Source organism: Sturnira hondurensis, unplaced genomic scaffold (genome assembly GCF_014824575.4).
Source record: "Sturnira hondurensis isolate 20B ecotype Veracruz unplaced genomic scaffold, ASM1482457v3 Scaffold0003090, whole genome shotgun sequence".
Classification (NCBI taxonomy): domain Eukaryota; kingdom Metazoa; phylum Chordata; class Mammalia; order Chiroptera; family Phyllostomidae; genus Sturnira; species Sturnira hondurensis.
The window spans coordinates 1,573,573-1,590,015 of NW_028075721.1; the positions used below are offsets into that span (position 1 = coordinate 1,573,573).

Below are 16,443 nucleotides of genomic sequence, written 5' to 3' on the forward strand. Positions count from 1 at the left end.
CTCACAGCTAGGAAGGGACCACAGAAGCTGTAGATGGCTTGAAAAATTAACCCATTCATCAAATGCTGGGTGATGTAGCTGTAAAAACTACAGCCACTGTAGAAACTTACAAGGGCTCAGATCTTGGGGAAGGTTTCTGGTCTGGAGGAGAATCCTACCATGGAGTGATGAGGGTGGGCTAGGGGTAGGCACCAACTTTAGGAAGAATGTCACCACTTATAAGAAAGGCAGCAATGACTGGAAGCTCTGCAGGTTGTGACAGGACCCCACCTGCACCTACACAGACCAATACAAAAACTGACTCCACCCCTTTTCCTCAATTAGGGCGGGACTTCCCCCAGGAGCTCTACCTCAGGCCAGCTCTAAAGCTTTTAGGTGGTTGGAGGCCATCTGACAGACCTCCAGCCTTCTGAGTCCTGGGAAACCTGGAAGCTCAGGGGACCAGTGCAATGGATAGAACCCTAGACTGAGCCAGCTGTGCAGGTCCCTGTATGCCCCTTCTCGCTACTGTGTGAATGCCAGCCAGGCCTGAGATCTAGGGAAAGCCATCTATCTCATCAGCTACCCCAGGCCTGGCTCTGAGCCCCACACTGTTGAAGACTATCCTTATGGCCTCTGAGCCATGGGATGATATGGTTTAGCCCAGTCTAACCAGCTTCATTCCACATTAGAAGAAACAGGAGCCTTGGAGGAAAGTCTGAGTTTAGATTTCCTCTCCATGCCACACATCCCTTCCCCTCAAGCTCTTGTGTGCCTGCTTCCCACCCCCATGACAAGGCTGGCCATAGGGGACACAAGGACTGCCCTTGAACAGCTCTGGTCTACAATACAAGACAATCAGTTGCTGAAGTCAGCACAGACTACTTCGTTTGTCCTCTAATGCTAGGCTAAGGAGTTTGGACTCGATCCAGAGGGCAGTGGAGAGCCATGGAAGAGTTCTGAACAATTGGGACACCTAGAAGGAACTAAGAGTACAAGACTACAAGGGTAAGAGGTTTCCCATTCATCTGCACAAAGTCCGGTCTTCTTGTTTGTGGTCTTTGGAAGACCTGCCACCCTCTCTAGCCTTACTCATCCCTCCCTCTCCTATTCATATTAAAACCATTTGTCCTCAAAATGTGATGAGTTAAGAGGAAGTCCTCAATCAAGACAGTTGGAATGGATGGATAAGTGTTGTGGCCACTAGCCCAGAGACGGGTTTGCGTGTCTAAGGAGCCTTAGTTTAAGGCGGGCAAGGTGAGTGGATAAAGCTTTCAGACCTGACTGGGCCCTCCAGTCAGTACCAGGTCTTAGGGAAGTCACTCTGAGACCAAGGCGAGCATCTCTGAGGTATGCTAAAGTGAAACCATTTGTGAGCCAACATATTCAACTAGGATCTTTGTCAGACATCCTTACTCATGGAACACACGCTAGCCCCTACCTACCTGCTCCCCTGTGAATGACCTTCTCCTCAATACTTCTCCTGGGTCCTCAAAGTCCCCACAGTTCATCCTCTATCTTAGTAACTGACCTTTACCCCTGCATCTCCTTCTCCATAGTCTAGAAAGGAATCTGACACTGCCAGAGAAGAAGTTTCCCCAGGAAAGCACAATAGTGGGCAAAGAGACTGGGGGATAAAGCCCAACCCCCTGGGGAAGTAGATCTCAAGACTGGGTACCTAGCCCACAAGGGTTCTCCTATAAGCTCTGACTGGCTCAGGATGCCTGGGGGGCTTCTATGGGGGCCTATTTGCCCTGTTCCTATTGGGGTATAAGAAATGGCAAAGGGGGCATTTTGACTTAAGCAGTTTCTTGTAGGAAAAATCAGAAGTAAATTGTGCCTAAAACTTGATGTCTGAGACCAGACAAAAGCCTCATTCGCTCTGCTGGGTGGAATCCCTTTTCTGAGAGCACCCATCTGGACAGTGAGGGCAGGCTCAGCATGGCAGTGTCCTATCACAGGACTAGCCTGTTTATCCTCTAGCCGGCCTCAAGCAGGCGAAGAACAGCTGACCCCACTCTCAGAGGAGGGCCCTTGGCCCCAGAGGGGACTAGAAGTGACCTGACAAAGATCAGATAGCTATGGACTCTGCAAGGCCACTGTTGGTGCTGCATCCTTATCTGCACACAGAAGAGCAATGTAGCGGTCCAGGACTGAGACAGAGGCTTCACCAGTCCAACCCCTGAGTCAAGCCCAAAGGGCTAGGGGCTGCTGGCTGGCGCAGGGGCCTGACCTTGGGGTGATGCAAGGAGCATGGCCTTGGCCCAAAGGGGAATCCCCCTCTTCCCACATAGCTTGGAAAAGGGGAGGAGAACCAGCATGTTTACAGCTGAGGAAGCGCAGGGACCTTTGGTCAGAATGCCCCTCCCAATAAGCGGGGGTGGCCCCACAAGCTGAGTTGTGGTAGCCCGTTTGTTTGCTTCTCACTGCCAGGAGGAAATTAAAGAGAATCTGCCACTTCCGGCTCAAACCGGATGGTGGGGGTGGGAGGTGGTGTGGGCAGGCAATCACAAGGGCCCCAAATTGTTGTCATCAGCAGTCTCCAAAGTCTTCTGCCCAGAGCAGGCACTTCGTAGGTGTTAGCTCCAGGCATCTGGGCTCACCCAGTACTCCCAGCTTGCCTGAGTAGGTCCAGATACCACAATTGTTCCCGGAGATTCCATATCATCTCTCATCAGGAAAGCCAACCTCTGGCCATTGCCTCAGGTTTGTCATCTGGAGAATGAGCTTCTTGGGCCTTCCTGGCTCCGCTCAAGTCCATTGGAAACGAAAGGTGATATCCGGCCCCCCCACCTCCACCCAGACTTGTAAGGATAGGTAGGAGATGGGCTTTTTAGGAAGCTCCAGCTCTTCACAGAGGGTAAAAGTAGAATAATTATGCCAGGTCATCCACCAGTCCGTATGTGAAGATGCCCAAGGCTGAAGCAGCCAGCCATGGGTGAGAGTAGAGGGTGTCTTTATTGCACTGTACCAATGTCAGATGAGGGAAGTGCCACTGAAAAAGCCCGTTTTCAAAGAAAATACGAAGGTCACTGGGAACTTGGCCTTGCTACTAAAACTGACCAAGAGAGATGGGCATTCTGGGCACCTCGTAGCTGATGGGCCAGGCCAGAACTTCTTGACACCTGTCAGACAGGAGAAGCAAACTGTCCAACAGCATCTAGTTTATGCTCTGTACCCACAGTCATCTTAGGGCCAGGCCTGCGGTGAGGTGGTGGTGACCAGGGTACAGACAGTGGTCACCAGCCTTCCAGAGGGCTCTCTTTACTACTTCCCAAGGTTACAAAGGGCTTCTTGCACAGATCCCCAGGCACTGCTGGCTCCTGAGCTCTGGGGTCCCCAGGGTCTTGGTCAGGTGCCTCTCGCTTACGCTTGTGAAAGGAGGAGCTCTCCTCACCCAGCCGACCCTCAGGGAGGCCCTGGCTCCGTAGACAGACGATGGCTGCAGCCTGCTCCGCCAGTTTCTTAGACTTGTCCCTGGGCAGATGAGGCACGGGCAATAAGGCAGGTAGGCAGGCACAATGGTGGCTGGACTAGAGGCTAGGAGGGCTGACTCTCAACACCCCTGTCAAAGATTCTGACAACACTGAGGACGGGGGTCATCACTCAGGGATGCCACTACCCAGGGACACCATCCCCCCAACCCTCCCTGGCCAATGCTTGGATCAGGCCCTCCACCCCAAGACTCACACCCATGGATGAGGAAACTCACCACAAGGTGGACTGGTACTTTTGCTCAGCAACAGTGACAACAGAACAGAAGAGCCGATCCAGGGGGCGTTGAACCTGGTACAGAGAGAGCAAAAGAAATAGGGATGGCTGCAGGAGGGGAACGAGCCTGGAGGCCCACCTGCTGGGGTCATGTTGAAGGCAGAGAAAAGGAAGTCCTTCCCATCCAAGTCAATGAAAGCTACCTGTTCCACGTGTTCCTCCCCTGCAGAAATAAGTGGTGCATCTTCCAGGGGAGAAAGGTGGATACACAGACAGACAATGACGCTGCAGCGAGTCAGGAGTTCTGTCATGGACCTGAGCATAGGGCCATCCAAGCCCTTAGCGGTGTCTATGGAGTCTCCTCCTACTGACATCTGGATGGGCCATGTCCCCAAAATAAAATGTTCACCAGATGGCAAAGGGGTGAGAAGGGACAAGAACTGGGGCAAAGAAGACCCATCTGGCAGAGAGACCAGGTGATACATACGGCAGGACAGAGGGCTGGGCGGAAGAGACCTGAAGCAGAAAGGTGGCGGGGATAGGGGCGAGTGTCTCATGCTCTGAGCAGAGGAGAACTTGAGCAAGGGAAATAAGAGTTTGGATCCACTTTAGAAATGTCACTTTGGCAGAAGAGGCCACAAGGTGCAGAAGATACAAGTTTGGAGGTCAGAAGTCCAGAGACAGAGCCAGCGAAATAAGACAAGGCTTGTTTAGTAAACCAACAGTGTCTCAGTTTTGACTGAGGGGTCCCATGTGTGGGCCCAATTCTATGCCCCATTAGCTTCAGCCTGGTCCGAAAACATGTCTAACTCGTATGTTTGAGCGGCCTTCCTAAGTCACTTGGTCCGCACCAGAGACATCTCCCATCCCTAAGCAACACCACTGGCAGAGACTGGCTCAAGCAGCCCCTTACTTAGGTCTCTAGTTCAGTGTTATGAAAAGTGGCCAGAATTAACAACAGGACCACTGTCAAAGGGAAGGCTCTATCGGCAATTGGTTCAGCCACCAGTAACCACTATGTGCCTACAGAGGGCAAAGCCAGGCTCCAGCCAAGCAGTCTGGAGTCCAGGGTACAAGCTGTGGGTATGCTGGGGGCATTGGCACCAGCTGTGGGAATGCTACAGGGCTGGATGCAGGGCAGGCCACGGCCAGGAACTCACCGTTTCATACACAGGTTGTGCCAACCTCTCCCTCCGGCACCATTCCAACAGGCACGTCTTGGGGGTGATCTGGGGAGAGTATGCTCTCCTAGGGAAAGGAGGGGAAGGAGTCAGGGCCCACCCATCACCACTCCATTTCTCAGCAGGGGCCCTACTCAGTTCCTGGTAGGAGCTGCAGGAACGAAAACATCAAGCTGCTGCCTTAAGACTCCTGTACCTATTTCCTGATGTCCCACTCTGCCCCACCATAGCTTGGGGCTGCCTCTGCCCAAAGGGAAGATGGGCTTCAGTATGCTTGGGGAACTGGGGTGGGAAGTGAACTCCCAACACTCTGAGCTCCAGCCTGGAAAACAGCCTTTGACAGCCAAGGAGGAAAGTCCAGTTTGCCCCTCAAGACAAGATCCAGAGAGAGTGGGTAGGGGTGAGGAACGCGGGTGGCCATAAAAAGGGCTTAGGTATCTAGCTTAGTACCCATCCTAATGAGGTCTGCTGAGTGTCAAGATGATCCGCTGCTGTTTATACAGAGTGGATTCAGGTTTCAGAGTCAGTCTGCACCATGTCCCAACTTCCTACCAGGAGTTCTCCTTGAGTGTGACTGCCCAACGGCTGATCCTGCACCTCTTCTCCCAAGCCCCTGCCAGACAAGATGGGCTTCTAGTCTGGGCTCGGGGACCTGAGAAAGGCTTAGATCCCAGATTGCAAAGGACAAGGATGAGAGACCCAGTCAAAGCTGAGTCACAGTCTGAAGCAATAACTGGCCGGAGGTATCCCTGCCAAGAGGGGACACCAGAGAGCCGGTGAGGGGCAGTGGGTGTGGGCAGGAATTGCATAGCCAGATCCTTACAGGCACCTAGTTCCTCAGGGCTGGGGAAAAAGCACAGACATTCAGGAACAGAAGGAGACAAGTCCTCTCGCCTAAGCTGTGGGAGTGGGTGGGGCAGGGGAAAGGTGGAGTTCAGGCCCCTGGGACAACGTGTGCAACCCTAACAGTGTTGTCTGGGCTTTCAGAAACTATCTTCTCCAAAGTGCCTTTTCTAGGTTACTAAAAATTGAGAACAAGTGTCCAAACCAAAGAGACCTGTGGTCCTCAAGCTTGTCCCTAACCAAGTACAGCAGACAGCTTGCCAGTGCAGTCAGCCCAAGGGCTCTGGCCCTGGCCCAAGGTGAGGCACCTGGAAACCTACCGGTCAAACTTGACAGCCATCCTAATGACACCAGAGGGGTCTTCCACTGGCTCCCTCGCCTCTTCTGGGGTCCTAGCCAAGAACTCAGCCCGCCGAGAGTCCTGTTCTCGTGTGGTCTCTTCATAGAACGTACCAAGGCCAAAAGCCTCACTGTGGAAAGACAAGCCGAGTGGGACAAGCCCCTTAGTGGAACCAGCAATGAGGGAACTACTACAGGAGCCCAGGGCCCCACCACTGAAAAATGACCATCCGCACACACACCAAAACACCACTAGGATCTGGCCATCAGAAGGTACCTTCTACTCACCCTTGGAATCAGTCTGGACTGGCAGATGGACAGTGAATGTGGGCCCTGGAGGGCGAACACTGGAGGGCAGGCAGGGTGAGGTGGAAGAGGTCCTAAAGGTCACTTCCACCATCTGAGCCCTGCCTTTCTTCCAAAGAAGAGCATACAGGCAGCTGTCCCCAGCCAGCAGCGAGTAAGCTGACCAACACTGATCAAGTACAGGAGGCATGCCCAGCCTCATCCTCATGTGGGCCCGTGGGAGGAAGAGACGGTGGCCTGGCCACTGAGTGGTTCCCCACTTCCTGTCCCGGCCACAAGCAGTTAGGCCTCACCTAAACTGAGGTACCACCCAGAGCTACAGAGTTATACTCTTGAAAACTATACTCTTGAGCTCACAAGACACTCAGGTCAAGCTGGTTAAGCTAGGTGGCACAGGGACAGAACCAACACCACAAGCCCAGGATGAGGAGGGTTTGGGCAAGGCCTTTCTGTTCCAGGAAGCATCTTGAGGGCTGGAAGACACTCACAAAGATGGATGACTGGGGGTGAGAGTGATTCAGAAAGGCCTCTTTGGAGGAGGGAAGATACACACAGCCCACATGACAGGGAGAGACCATTCGGGCAGAAGATCCAGCGCGAGTACAGGTGTGCAAGTGGGAAAAAGAGTAAATAGGGAGCTGTGGGAGCCAGCAATAGGCCAGCTGTGAGGGGCCCAAATGTCAACCACCTGAACAGAGGAGTGAGGGGTGGCCTCTCAGACTGCGGAACGATGGGTGTGGGCACCGGCGCAGGCCCAGGGCCCCATTCTGCAACCCCAACTCTCCTGACAGTTGGGTCTTGGTGGCATGATCTTTGACTGGGAAAGCCCCTTCCCCCCCCAGGAATTCCCAAGCCTGGGCCGTCTTGGTGGCATGATCTTTGACTGGGAAAGCCCCTTCCCCCCCCAGGAATTCCCAAGCCTGGGCCTGGCATTCCCCCATCCAACTAGTGCCTCAGCGCCTGAGACTCTGCTGCTGAGATCAGTCCACAGACAGAAAGTTCCAAAGCTTCGAAAGTATCCCCTTCTTTCAGATAAAGCTGTATCATGACCCCACTACTGCACATCCATCTCCAGAAGCTGTATCCTCAGTCCCCTGGTAGAGTCAGGTTAGGGCCCAGAGTCAAAACAGGGCAATGTCAGCCAGGTCAGGTGAATAGCCCACAGCCCCTCTCACCAAATTTCCCGGGAAGACTGGGCAGCGTGGAGCAGCTTTCCCTGGGGCGACTCCAGCTGTTCTCGTAGCATCTGACACAAGCAGTACTTGGTGTTGGTGTAGTGGTTGTCATACTGCACAGCCTGGAAGAAGAACCCACCTGAGCCCACCTGCTGTCCAGGCAGGTTCTGAGGCCTGAGCTTTGCTCTGATGCAGGGAAAGGGGAGCCTAGGGGGCACCAGAGGTGTGCTTGCAGCCGAGGCAGTGGGACCCCACAAGAAGAGCCACCTGCATCTGGGCCATCTATTCCTCCAGTTAGTGGTACAAAGCTCAAGGGTCACATCCAAAGCCCATAATCAGGAGCACACCCCACTGGACATCCTGTCTGAAGTCCGGATGTGCAGAGAGCCCTTCTTGCTTCCGCCACCATAGCTAACCGGAGAGGACCTGATGCCAAGCATCTTCTAGGGCGGGGAGGAGAACAAGACAAATTCTGGTGTGGCGGGACGGGCCTCAGGACAGGGTGAGATTCTTCTGTTCCTTATAACCACACAGGTATTTTCCCTTCCCACATCTGAACTGACCTGTCTCCAATTTCCCCTACGTGGGTAAAGTAGAACCCTATCTACTGAGCATTTCACACATGTTGTTACCTCACTGAGCGACACAAGCGTGAGGTGCAGCTGTTACCATTACTTCACAAACTGGTAAGTACAAGCTCAGGGAGATAAGATAACTGACTGTCCGGGTACCCAGGAGAAGCCCGCCTGGCTAGGGCAGGCCAGAGAGTATGCGCAAAGGGCACCCCAGCCCTCCAGAACGCCTTCTAACCCCTGCCCCCTACACTTTTATAATGCCTACACTAAGCCTACATCTTCAGTGGCTGGGAAGGTGCCACAGCACGCTCAGGACAAAGCAGGGATATGCAGATAAGCCCGGCCAGCAGTAAGACCTTGATTCAGTCTATTTGGGACAGAAAACAGCTGGCTGGACCCAAAACAACCCTGCCTGTGTTTGAAAGCCGGTCCTTTCTCCAGGACAACACTGGGGGATCTGCCAAGGGTTGAGCCACACAGGAATGATAACAGCACCTTTCACCCAGTGAGCAAGCTCAGCACAACGGGACGTGTCTTGGCCACAGACTTGCCAGCTGGCCGGAAGAGTTAAACAGGCAACCTGGGGTAGAGGCAAAGCCCCCTTTGCCTCTGACTGACCCAGGACACTGGAGAGGCTGGTGGTCACCAACGTGCCCAACAGGACACCCACAACCAAGAGGATGAGAGCTGCAGCATCAAGCAAAGCAGGCTCGGGGGCGGAGGCTGCCCAGCCCTAGACACAGGCCTCAAGGCCTCCTACCATCCCCAGCTTCCACAGCCACAACTGCCCAGGCACGACCACGACTTAAAGAGGACAGAGGCAGTCTGAGGGTCTGAGATGCCCCTGACCCTCCCAGGCAGCTGTGAGCCCCACGACTGAAGAGGAGGGTAGCAGTCTGCTCTCAGTGAGGGCGCAGGCCCAACTCATTGAAGATATGAGGACCATTCACTATCTCCACCTGCAGACACGCACAGCTGGTCACAAAGTCCCACAGAGTTCCAGGGTTGTACCAAGGGGACAGGGCAGGTTACTTTGTCGAAAAAAAAAATTCCTTTCCAGGAAAATGCACTACCATCAAGCTCCCAGTGAGAAGAAAAAGCTATTCCCTAGGGAGAGGGGTAGCAGTCCGTTATGCCCTAAGTTAGGGGTTAAAGCATTCTGGGAATTAGCAAGAGCAGAGTCTTTAGTGATTCTGACTGATGACAAGGTGAGAAGTCTCTGTGGAGATAATCTGTCCTCAACGACAACAGCTACAATGGTTCCTCCTGGCTGTGGCTGTGGCTGTGGCTGTGGCTGCTCTGGCACCTACACATTGGCATGGGTGTCTTCAGTGACACAGACTCCATTGTCATTGTGTATGCATGTGTATGTGTGGCAGTTGAAAAAGAGAAAGAGAGAGAGAGAGAGATCATGTGTTTTGGGCCCCAAAAGCATCCTGGTTCCAGAGGTCCCTGCTATGACCCCACATCTTAGAAGCTTTAAAGGGAGGTGATGGGCGGCATGCCTCCCCAGGCCCCTGGGAGACCCAATGCCGCGTGACTAGAATTGAAAAGAAAAGGACAGAGACGAGGGCTGCTGGCAGCTGGGGCTCACCCAAAGCACCTTCTGCAGGAATGAGGCACACGGGGAGAAATGCTTATTTCAAAGAAGTGCACAGACATACGTATCGGATGTACTTCTGCATGACCTCCTCCAGGGGCTGCAGGCCCTCCTTGAGGAAGATGGATGGGTTCCACATGGCAGCTCGGGCCACCATCACTGAAGAGGCTGCCGTAGCTTGTCGAAAGTCCTCCATGTCCAAATAATCTTTGATATGGTCATGAGATCCTCCACTGAAAGGCAACAGGGATGAGGGGTGTCCCCATCCTTGTCCCAGCATTTTCAGAACAAGGCAACTCCCAGGTCTGCCTCCCATTAACTGTGTGGCTATAGCTAAGTCCTTCAGCTGGAAGCACTTCTAGAGCTTGGAGATTCTCACACACACACCCCACTGTGGGGTTAAGAGTAACAGGGGAGATAATATAGGAAAGCAGCTAGAACCACGGCTGGCACTTAATAGGTATCCCTGAGATTTTACCTTCCTTCCACTTCATCCTAAACAGTGGCTAAAGGGATTACAGGAACCCCCACCCCCTCCCCACTATATGCCCACTAAGGGCCAGGTCACAACCCTAGAGAGGGAGCAGATGTGGTGGCGATTGTGAGAGGAAGGAAGGAGGCCCAGTTTAGTTGCAATTTCCCTCCCCGCCACCATGCAGCCCCAAGGGCCCCCTTGTACATTGCTCCGTCTTCATCTGTTCCATTAGAAGCCAAGCAGCAGCCTCAGTCCAAAGGCAGCATTGTGGGAAACAGGCACAAACACACTCAGGTCGGAGCAGCAGTAAGAGGGTCCAGTGTCTTGAGGAGTCCTACCCTCTCCCTAAAACTCCTTGGCCTGGGGAAGGCCGGGCCTGCCTGCCAACCTCACCCTCAGCTCTGTCCCTCCCTCCCACCAATCAGGCGTTTCTTGTCAGGGCTTCAGGGCTTTGGAACTTCCATGTTCCCACCCCGCCATCGGGTTCTGTGCCGTCCTGAGGTCTGCTGATCTGGACTCCCCACTGCAGCTCCCCAGAAACAACTGGACACTGTCTGGCTGCTAAGCTTCTGGGCTGATAACTGGTACCTCACACCTGCCAGTCTAGGTTCCAGGCCCCATAGCTGCACGGTCTGGGCTTTGGACTGTTGCCAGCCTTATGATTCCTGAGCCATACAGAGATGGGCAAAAGTAGGCTCACAGTTATTCACATGGAAAATTATATAATAATTAATAAATAATACAAGAATAAACTCTCTGTTTCATGTACTCACAACTGTAAGCTGACTTTTGCTCCACCTGCTCTGGATTGGGCCTCCTCGCCCTACACCCCGCACACCAAACTCCAGTGCGACCTCACCTTCCACTGGGCCTGCTTCAGCAGCTGCGCTCTTGCTCTCCATGACCCTGAACACTCCTACCCTCAACCCACCCATCAGAATGCCCTGGGCCCCTGCCTCCAGCACACCTCCATCAGCCACTCACCCTCTAGAGGCCAAGGAACATGGCAAGTGCTTGTGTCTTCATTTTTCACCCCACCGGTTTTCTTTTTCCTTAAAGTCAGTTTTTAATGCCATCTCCTCCCATTTTTATATGCCAGCTTAAATCCCTTCTGAGGGAGGTGAGGCATAAGGAAGTAAATGATGAGGAGGGGAGGCTTACTTGGCTATGACGGGAATGGAGAGGGTTTCGGCAATGGCTTTGATGGTTTCACAGCTGACAGGGTGTTGAGGTCGCTCCTCCCGCTTCCTTGGAGATAAACAAAAAAGATGGGGCTGAGGGCTGAGTGCCCAAGGCCATGTCACAGTTCACACAGAGTTATGTTATAATCAAGCCCTATGGTCCTCCCTACTGAATCTCGGGAGGGTCACGTGGCCATCAGAGACAGGGGTGTAGGCTGCAGTGGATGGCTCTCCATGACCTCTGCTGTGAGGGTCAGAAACAGCGTAGGTCCACGCTGAGAAAGCAATTTCAGCTCTTGGAGGCCTACAGGTGAGGCACGGCTGCAAAGGGCAGAGGTGGGTGGATGATTTCCAAGGTCACGCCACCTCCCCCTGACTTCCCCTCACCTCTGCCAGAGATGAAAAACAGTGCCGTAAGAATGCTACCTCTACTGTCCTGGTCTTGCCCTCCCCATGGGACTAAAAACAGCTGCTGCCCTTCAGACTGGCCACTCCCACACAGCTGCCTATTCTAAGGCCAAGATGGGCAGCTGATCCTGGGGGCAGGAACCTGGCACAGGGTAGACCCTGCAGCCAGGGCAGGCCACAGACCATGGCTGTCACAAGGAGCCACTAGGGAGGCAGCACAACTCAGGGGCCCTCCCTCCAAGGTCAACTGTAAGTTCTTGTGAATGACACTGAGTCTTAGGGGTGCTGAGGTGAGCCCTGACCTGAGCTGCACTCAGGAACAAGCAAGAGAGGTGGGTGACCACATAGCCCTCACCCAGGTTTTGTCTGGGTGTGTCCCCTCTGCCATGCCCCTCAACAAAAGGGCAGGGGCCTCAGAAGGCCCGGTCAACCCAGCTTCCACCTTCACCTCTCTACAGCCCCAGCAGCCAGTTCCAGCCATCCTCGAAAACTTCGATGACCAGAGGTCACTCGCTGAAATCTGTCTTCTTAGTGTTTCAACTACTGGTAGAAAGCAACCTTACAAAGCAGAAATTACCTTAATTTCCAAATGAGGAATGTAATGCACAGAGAGGTTAAATTATTTGTCCAAGAATACTGAGCCAACAAGCAGCAGAGCTGGGATCTGAAACCAGGCAGTCTGAGCCCAGGGCCTGTGACCTCAGGGTTTGTAATGGGTGTGGCCTTTCACCTCGCCCTGCCAGCTCCCATCAGTACAGCTCTGCTTTTCTCTTTTACATGTTGGACTTCTGGGTTCCCTTTTCTGAAAATACTGTAATAGACACAACTGGCAAAAGATGCACTGTTCCTACAAGACCCCCGAACCCAAAAGGAACATCACTTAGAGAAGAGGTCACTCTGACCGAAGTCTACCAACCTGGGATTCTGTACAAAAGCACAGCCTGGACACAGGGGGCAAGTCTGACTGGGAAACCCAGGGTAGCCTTCAGCAACGCCTTAGCTCTCAGCAGAGTGTAGCAAGCTACAGATACAAGGACTGTTTAAAGCAGTCACAATGTCAGCTGGCAATCCTACAGGGGCAGACTGAAGAGGCAGTACCCGCAGAAGAGTAGTCTGCCTGGGGTCATTCAGGGCAGAAGCTCTTGCTCAACGTAGTGGAAAGAAAAGGAGATTCAGAGTCAGAGTTCTAATTCCACCACTTCCTGCCTACATGATGCAATTTTGAGCAAATCATTCCATCTCTACCGTTTACACTTCCTGAGGTTAGGGGCATTTCTCCTTCCTCCTTGGTCTCCCTGTCGCTAAAGCTCAGGGCGGTGTCTACCACCAGTGGATGCTCAGTGAATGAAACAAAGGAAAATGCAAGCTCATAAGAGTTTAACCGCCCCCAGGATGTCAGAGAGCTAGGCAGAGGCAGGGGTATATGTAGAAGAAAATTTAGTTGTCCCCTGAGGTCTGCTGAAGGATCGTTAGGATGGCAGAGGACCTCGCTGCAAGTTAGTTGCTAGAAAAGCAACCACTCACCTCCCATGAACAGCGATGGCGGCAATGCCGGTGCTCTCTATCCGCTTCACGAGGCTCAGGGTGTCTTCCAGCTGAGGGAGAGACCCGCACAGGGTGGTTACAGAGGCCAAAGAGGGAGCAGCTGTCAAATGTCCTAAAGGGGGCTCAGCTCTGCACCCTCCTCCAACCCTAACTCAACACCTCAAAAATTACTGACACCCCAAATAGACATCCCCAGAGAAAATGGACCTTCAAACATAACACCCCACCCTTACCGACGGTAGGATGCGAATCTTGCAGGTCACAGGTCTGCGTGTCCCTTTAACAAGAGTGCTGAGGATCTGCAGAGAGGAGAACACAAGAGCACCTGCCTCTTCTGGAGCAAACCACCACAGTGACCTGTACTGAGTACTTCCGCTGCAGACCTGTGTGTCCCAGTGGCATGGACATGTCTGTGTCCATGTATATGTCCACAAGCATATCCACTGCACGCATATCCACGTTAAGCTCCATGAAGGAAGGAGTGCATCTTTTTTCTATGCTAGCCCCTTGCGTGGCACACAGTGGTGTACATATGGTTGATAAATGAATGAATGAAAGTGAGGATCTGCATGCATGCCTGTGTAAAATACAGTGATCCTCTGCCAGGGCCAACATCTGACAGCTTAAGAAATACAGAGCCTTAGATCCCACCTCATATTTCCTAAATGGGTCTCTAGGAGCAGGCCTTAGGAATACGTGTCTGTAAAGGCTCTGCCCAACACACTCCCTCAACACGATCCTGCGGCCTCGCCTGGTAGAGGACACACGGCTCACAGCTTCTCTCCTGCCTGAAGGCAATGCTCCCTCAGTGTTGTTTCGGGGTCTGCACAGTGAGGAAGCACGAGGGCTTTACAGGTCTTGGGCCCTGTCCTCACAGACCCCCTCTCTTTAAGGGAGTCAAATGTACAGGAATGGAATGGGCATAGGAAAAGACAACATAGTCAACATAGTAAAAAGTGTCTGCTTGGCACAGTCATTGCAAAGGACTTCAGAGACAGATCAAGAAAGCCGTACAGAAAAGTGTCAGGGAGGTATCAAGACCGGACCTCCTAAGGGCCAGAGAACAAGAGAGATGTGGGTGACACTGCATGTCTGAGGCACTGCCACCTTCTTCCCTCACCAGAAACTTCAGGCCTGGCAAGCTGGACAGAAGGTGATCCCAACAGCCCACTTTTAAGAACTGGGTCGCTGTCAAGCAGAGCAGAGGGGACATACAGGCAACTGCTGCCAGTCTTGGTTCTAGACAGGTGAGGGCAGCAGAGAGCCAGGCTGCAGCAATGGAAGCCTTCTGGGCAGCGACAAAATGAGGCAGGCGCTTCAGAAGACATCAGACTAAGAGGCTGGGCTGACAGGCAGGGGGACAGATAATGGGTGAGATAAGGCCTGCTGGCCCAGGCACAGCTGCCAGCAGGGCAGACTGCACCTAAGGTCCTAGGGGTCCTCTGAGAGACCTTAAGGGAGCACCTATCCTTTAAGGGGGAACTGCCAGACCCTCTGAGATACACAACGAAAGTTCTCACTCCAGTCCTTTCCGTCAGGCTGACAGCACTGTCTCTGGGAGGTTCCTTTTTGCAAGTGCCAGCTTAGAACTCTCTGGTGTTCGGTGACTTAAGCAACATCGGCTGGTTTGATCCAATCCTCTGCTTTGCAGAGCTTCCTTTTAGTGTCTTATCTAAGTAGCTCTAAGCATCTTCTTCAGTATTTCTGTTTATTTCATATGCATGGACCAGGAAGGAGATTAGCAAGCAAAAGCCCTAGCCCCTTGCAAGGGTCACACTGAGAGGAAAAGGCACTAGAGACTGTCTCCTGGCCAGGCTGTAGCACAAAACTGTCCAGGACCAACTCTCCTGGATCCAAATGATACCACACCTCTGTGATGTGTCTGTGGGGAAAAGGATCTGCGACAGACCCCTGCCTGAGCAAATTACAGCACATCTACCCACAGGTAGCACTGTCTTACCAGATCACAGGAAAAGCTCCCTTAGTTGTTGGGAATGGGTTGGGGAAGAGGATGGGAAAGCTTAGACTTGGGAATCAGTGAGAACCGAGTTCAAGTCCTGGCCCTGCCAGTTGTGAGTCACAGCCCAAGTGCAGTGTGCACCAGGGGGATGCCCTGGGCAGCAGGGGGCCCAGGCAATCCTGAGCAAGGGTGAGAAAGAGGACATTACTGAATTAGAGTCTAAAACTGAGGTTCTTAATCCAGGGAGAGTAACCAGTCACCTAGGAAGCTTTGTCAAAAGACTGATACTCTCCCTGCCTCTATCCCACTTCCAAAAATTTCCATCACTCCAACCAAACGTCCTGATTTTGAAAAAACTTCTGCCAGTGCCCCTGAGATGTTCCCACAGATGGAACCACGGGCCTAAAACATCAAGCCTGCACAGACGCACAAAGTTCTTACCCCGGCCGCCCAGTGCACCAGCACAGTCTGAGCCTGAATCTACTCCAGCCCACTATTCCCAGTCCCCTTTGGCTTTATTATGGAAGCCTGGAACCTCCCCGCCATGAGGCAAACCCCATTCACCAGCCTGCCTGGTCCACCCAACCATCCCACCAAACAGAGAAGGGAGAGAATGAACTGAGCCTCACACGTGAAATGCACCCAAAGAGGGGCCGTGAGAGGACAGAGCCAATGGCATGAATGGGAGAAGCCAGGAGGCCAGAGCATAACAGAAATGCCTGTGTGCAATGACATAAAGAAAAGACTCCCTGAGGGGCCCCTCGCCTAAGTGCAGTAAAACGTTTGACATCCACAGTCTTCACAACCACTCCATCCTGCAGAGAAGTGTCTGACTGGAGGTTCCTAAGTCCAGGCACCTACACTTAGGGCTAGACACTTATAAACTACACCCGACACCTTTAACCTGAGATGCCATCTCGAGGGGCCGCTGGTGCTAGGGGAGAGGTCACAGGACCGTGGCTTTAGCCTTAGCTCTGCCCACTTTTTCGCTACATGATCTTGAGCAAATTATTTTTCCCTCTCTGTGCTTTAGTTATATTATTCTTGAACAAATGAAAATAATTAACACCTTCCCTGTCTACTTCAAGGGATCTGGAGAACAAATGGAATAAATGCTGGAATAGCCTTTGGAAAGTACTCTAAGAACACTAAGGATACGTCATAG

At 52.8% G+C, this 16,443-nt stretch overlaps 1 protein-coding gene across 7 annotated transcripts in view; it reads right to left on the reverse strand.

Moving 5' to 3' along the window:
- Positions 1-1,013: 1,013 nt before the first annotated feature.
- Positions 1,014-16,443, reverse strand: part of DUS2 (dihydrouridine synthase 2) — a 40,218-nt gene continuing 24,788 nt past the window's right edge. For all 7 annotated transcript variants that reach the window (XM_037041443.1, XM_037041447.1, XM_037041444.1 and 4 more), the window contains 9 exons: positions 13,552-13,617; positions 13,298-13,368; positions 11,346-11,432; positions 9,774-9,942; positions 7,535-7,656; positions 6,035-6,184; positions 4,851-4,938; positions 3,692-3,765; positions 1,014-3,456 (listed from right to left, as the gene is read on the reverse strand). In XM_037041443.1, the coding sequence (XP_036897338.1) occupies positions 3,219-3,456; positions 3,692-3,765; positions 4,851-4,938; positions 6,035-6,184; positions 7,535-7,656; positions 9,774-9,942; positions 11,346-11,432; positions 13,298-13,368; positions 13,552-13,617 (1,065 nt within the window). In that variant the 3' untranslated portion in view covers positions 1,014-3,218. The remainder of the gene's footprint in view (positions 3,457-3,691; positions 3,766-4,850; positions 4,939-6,034; positions 6,185-7,534; positions 7,657-9,773; positions 9,943-11,345; positions 11,433-13,297; positions 13,369-13,551; positions 13,618-16,443) is intronic.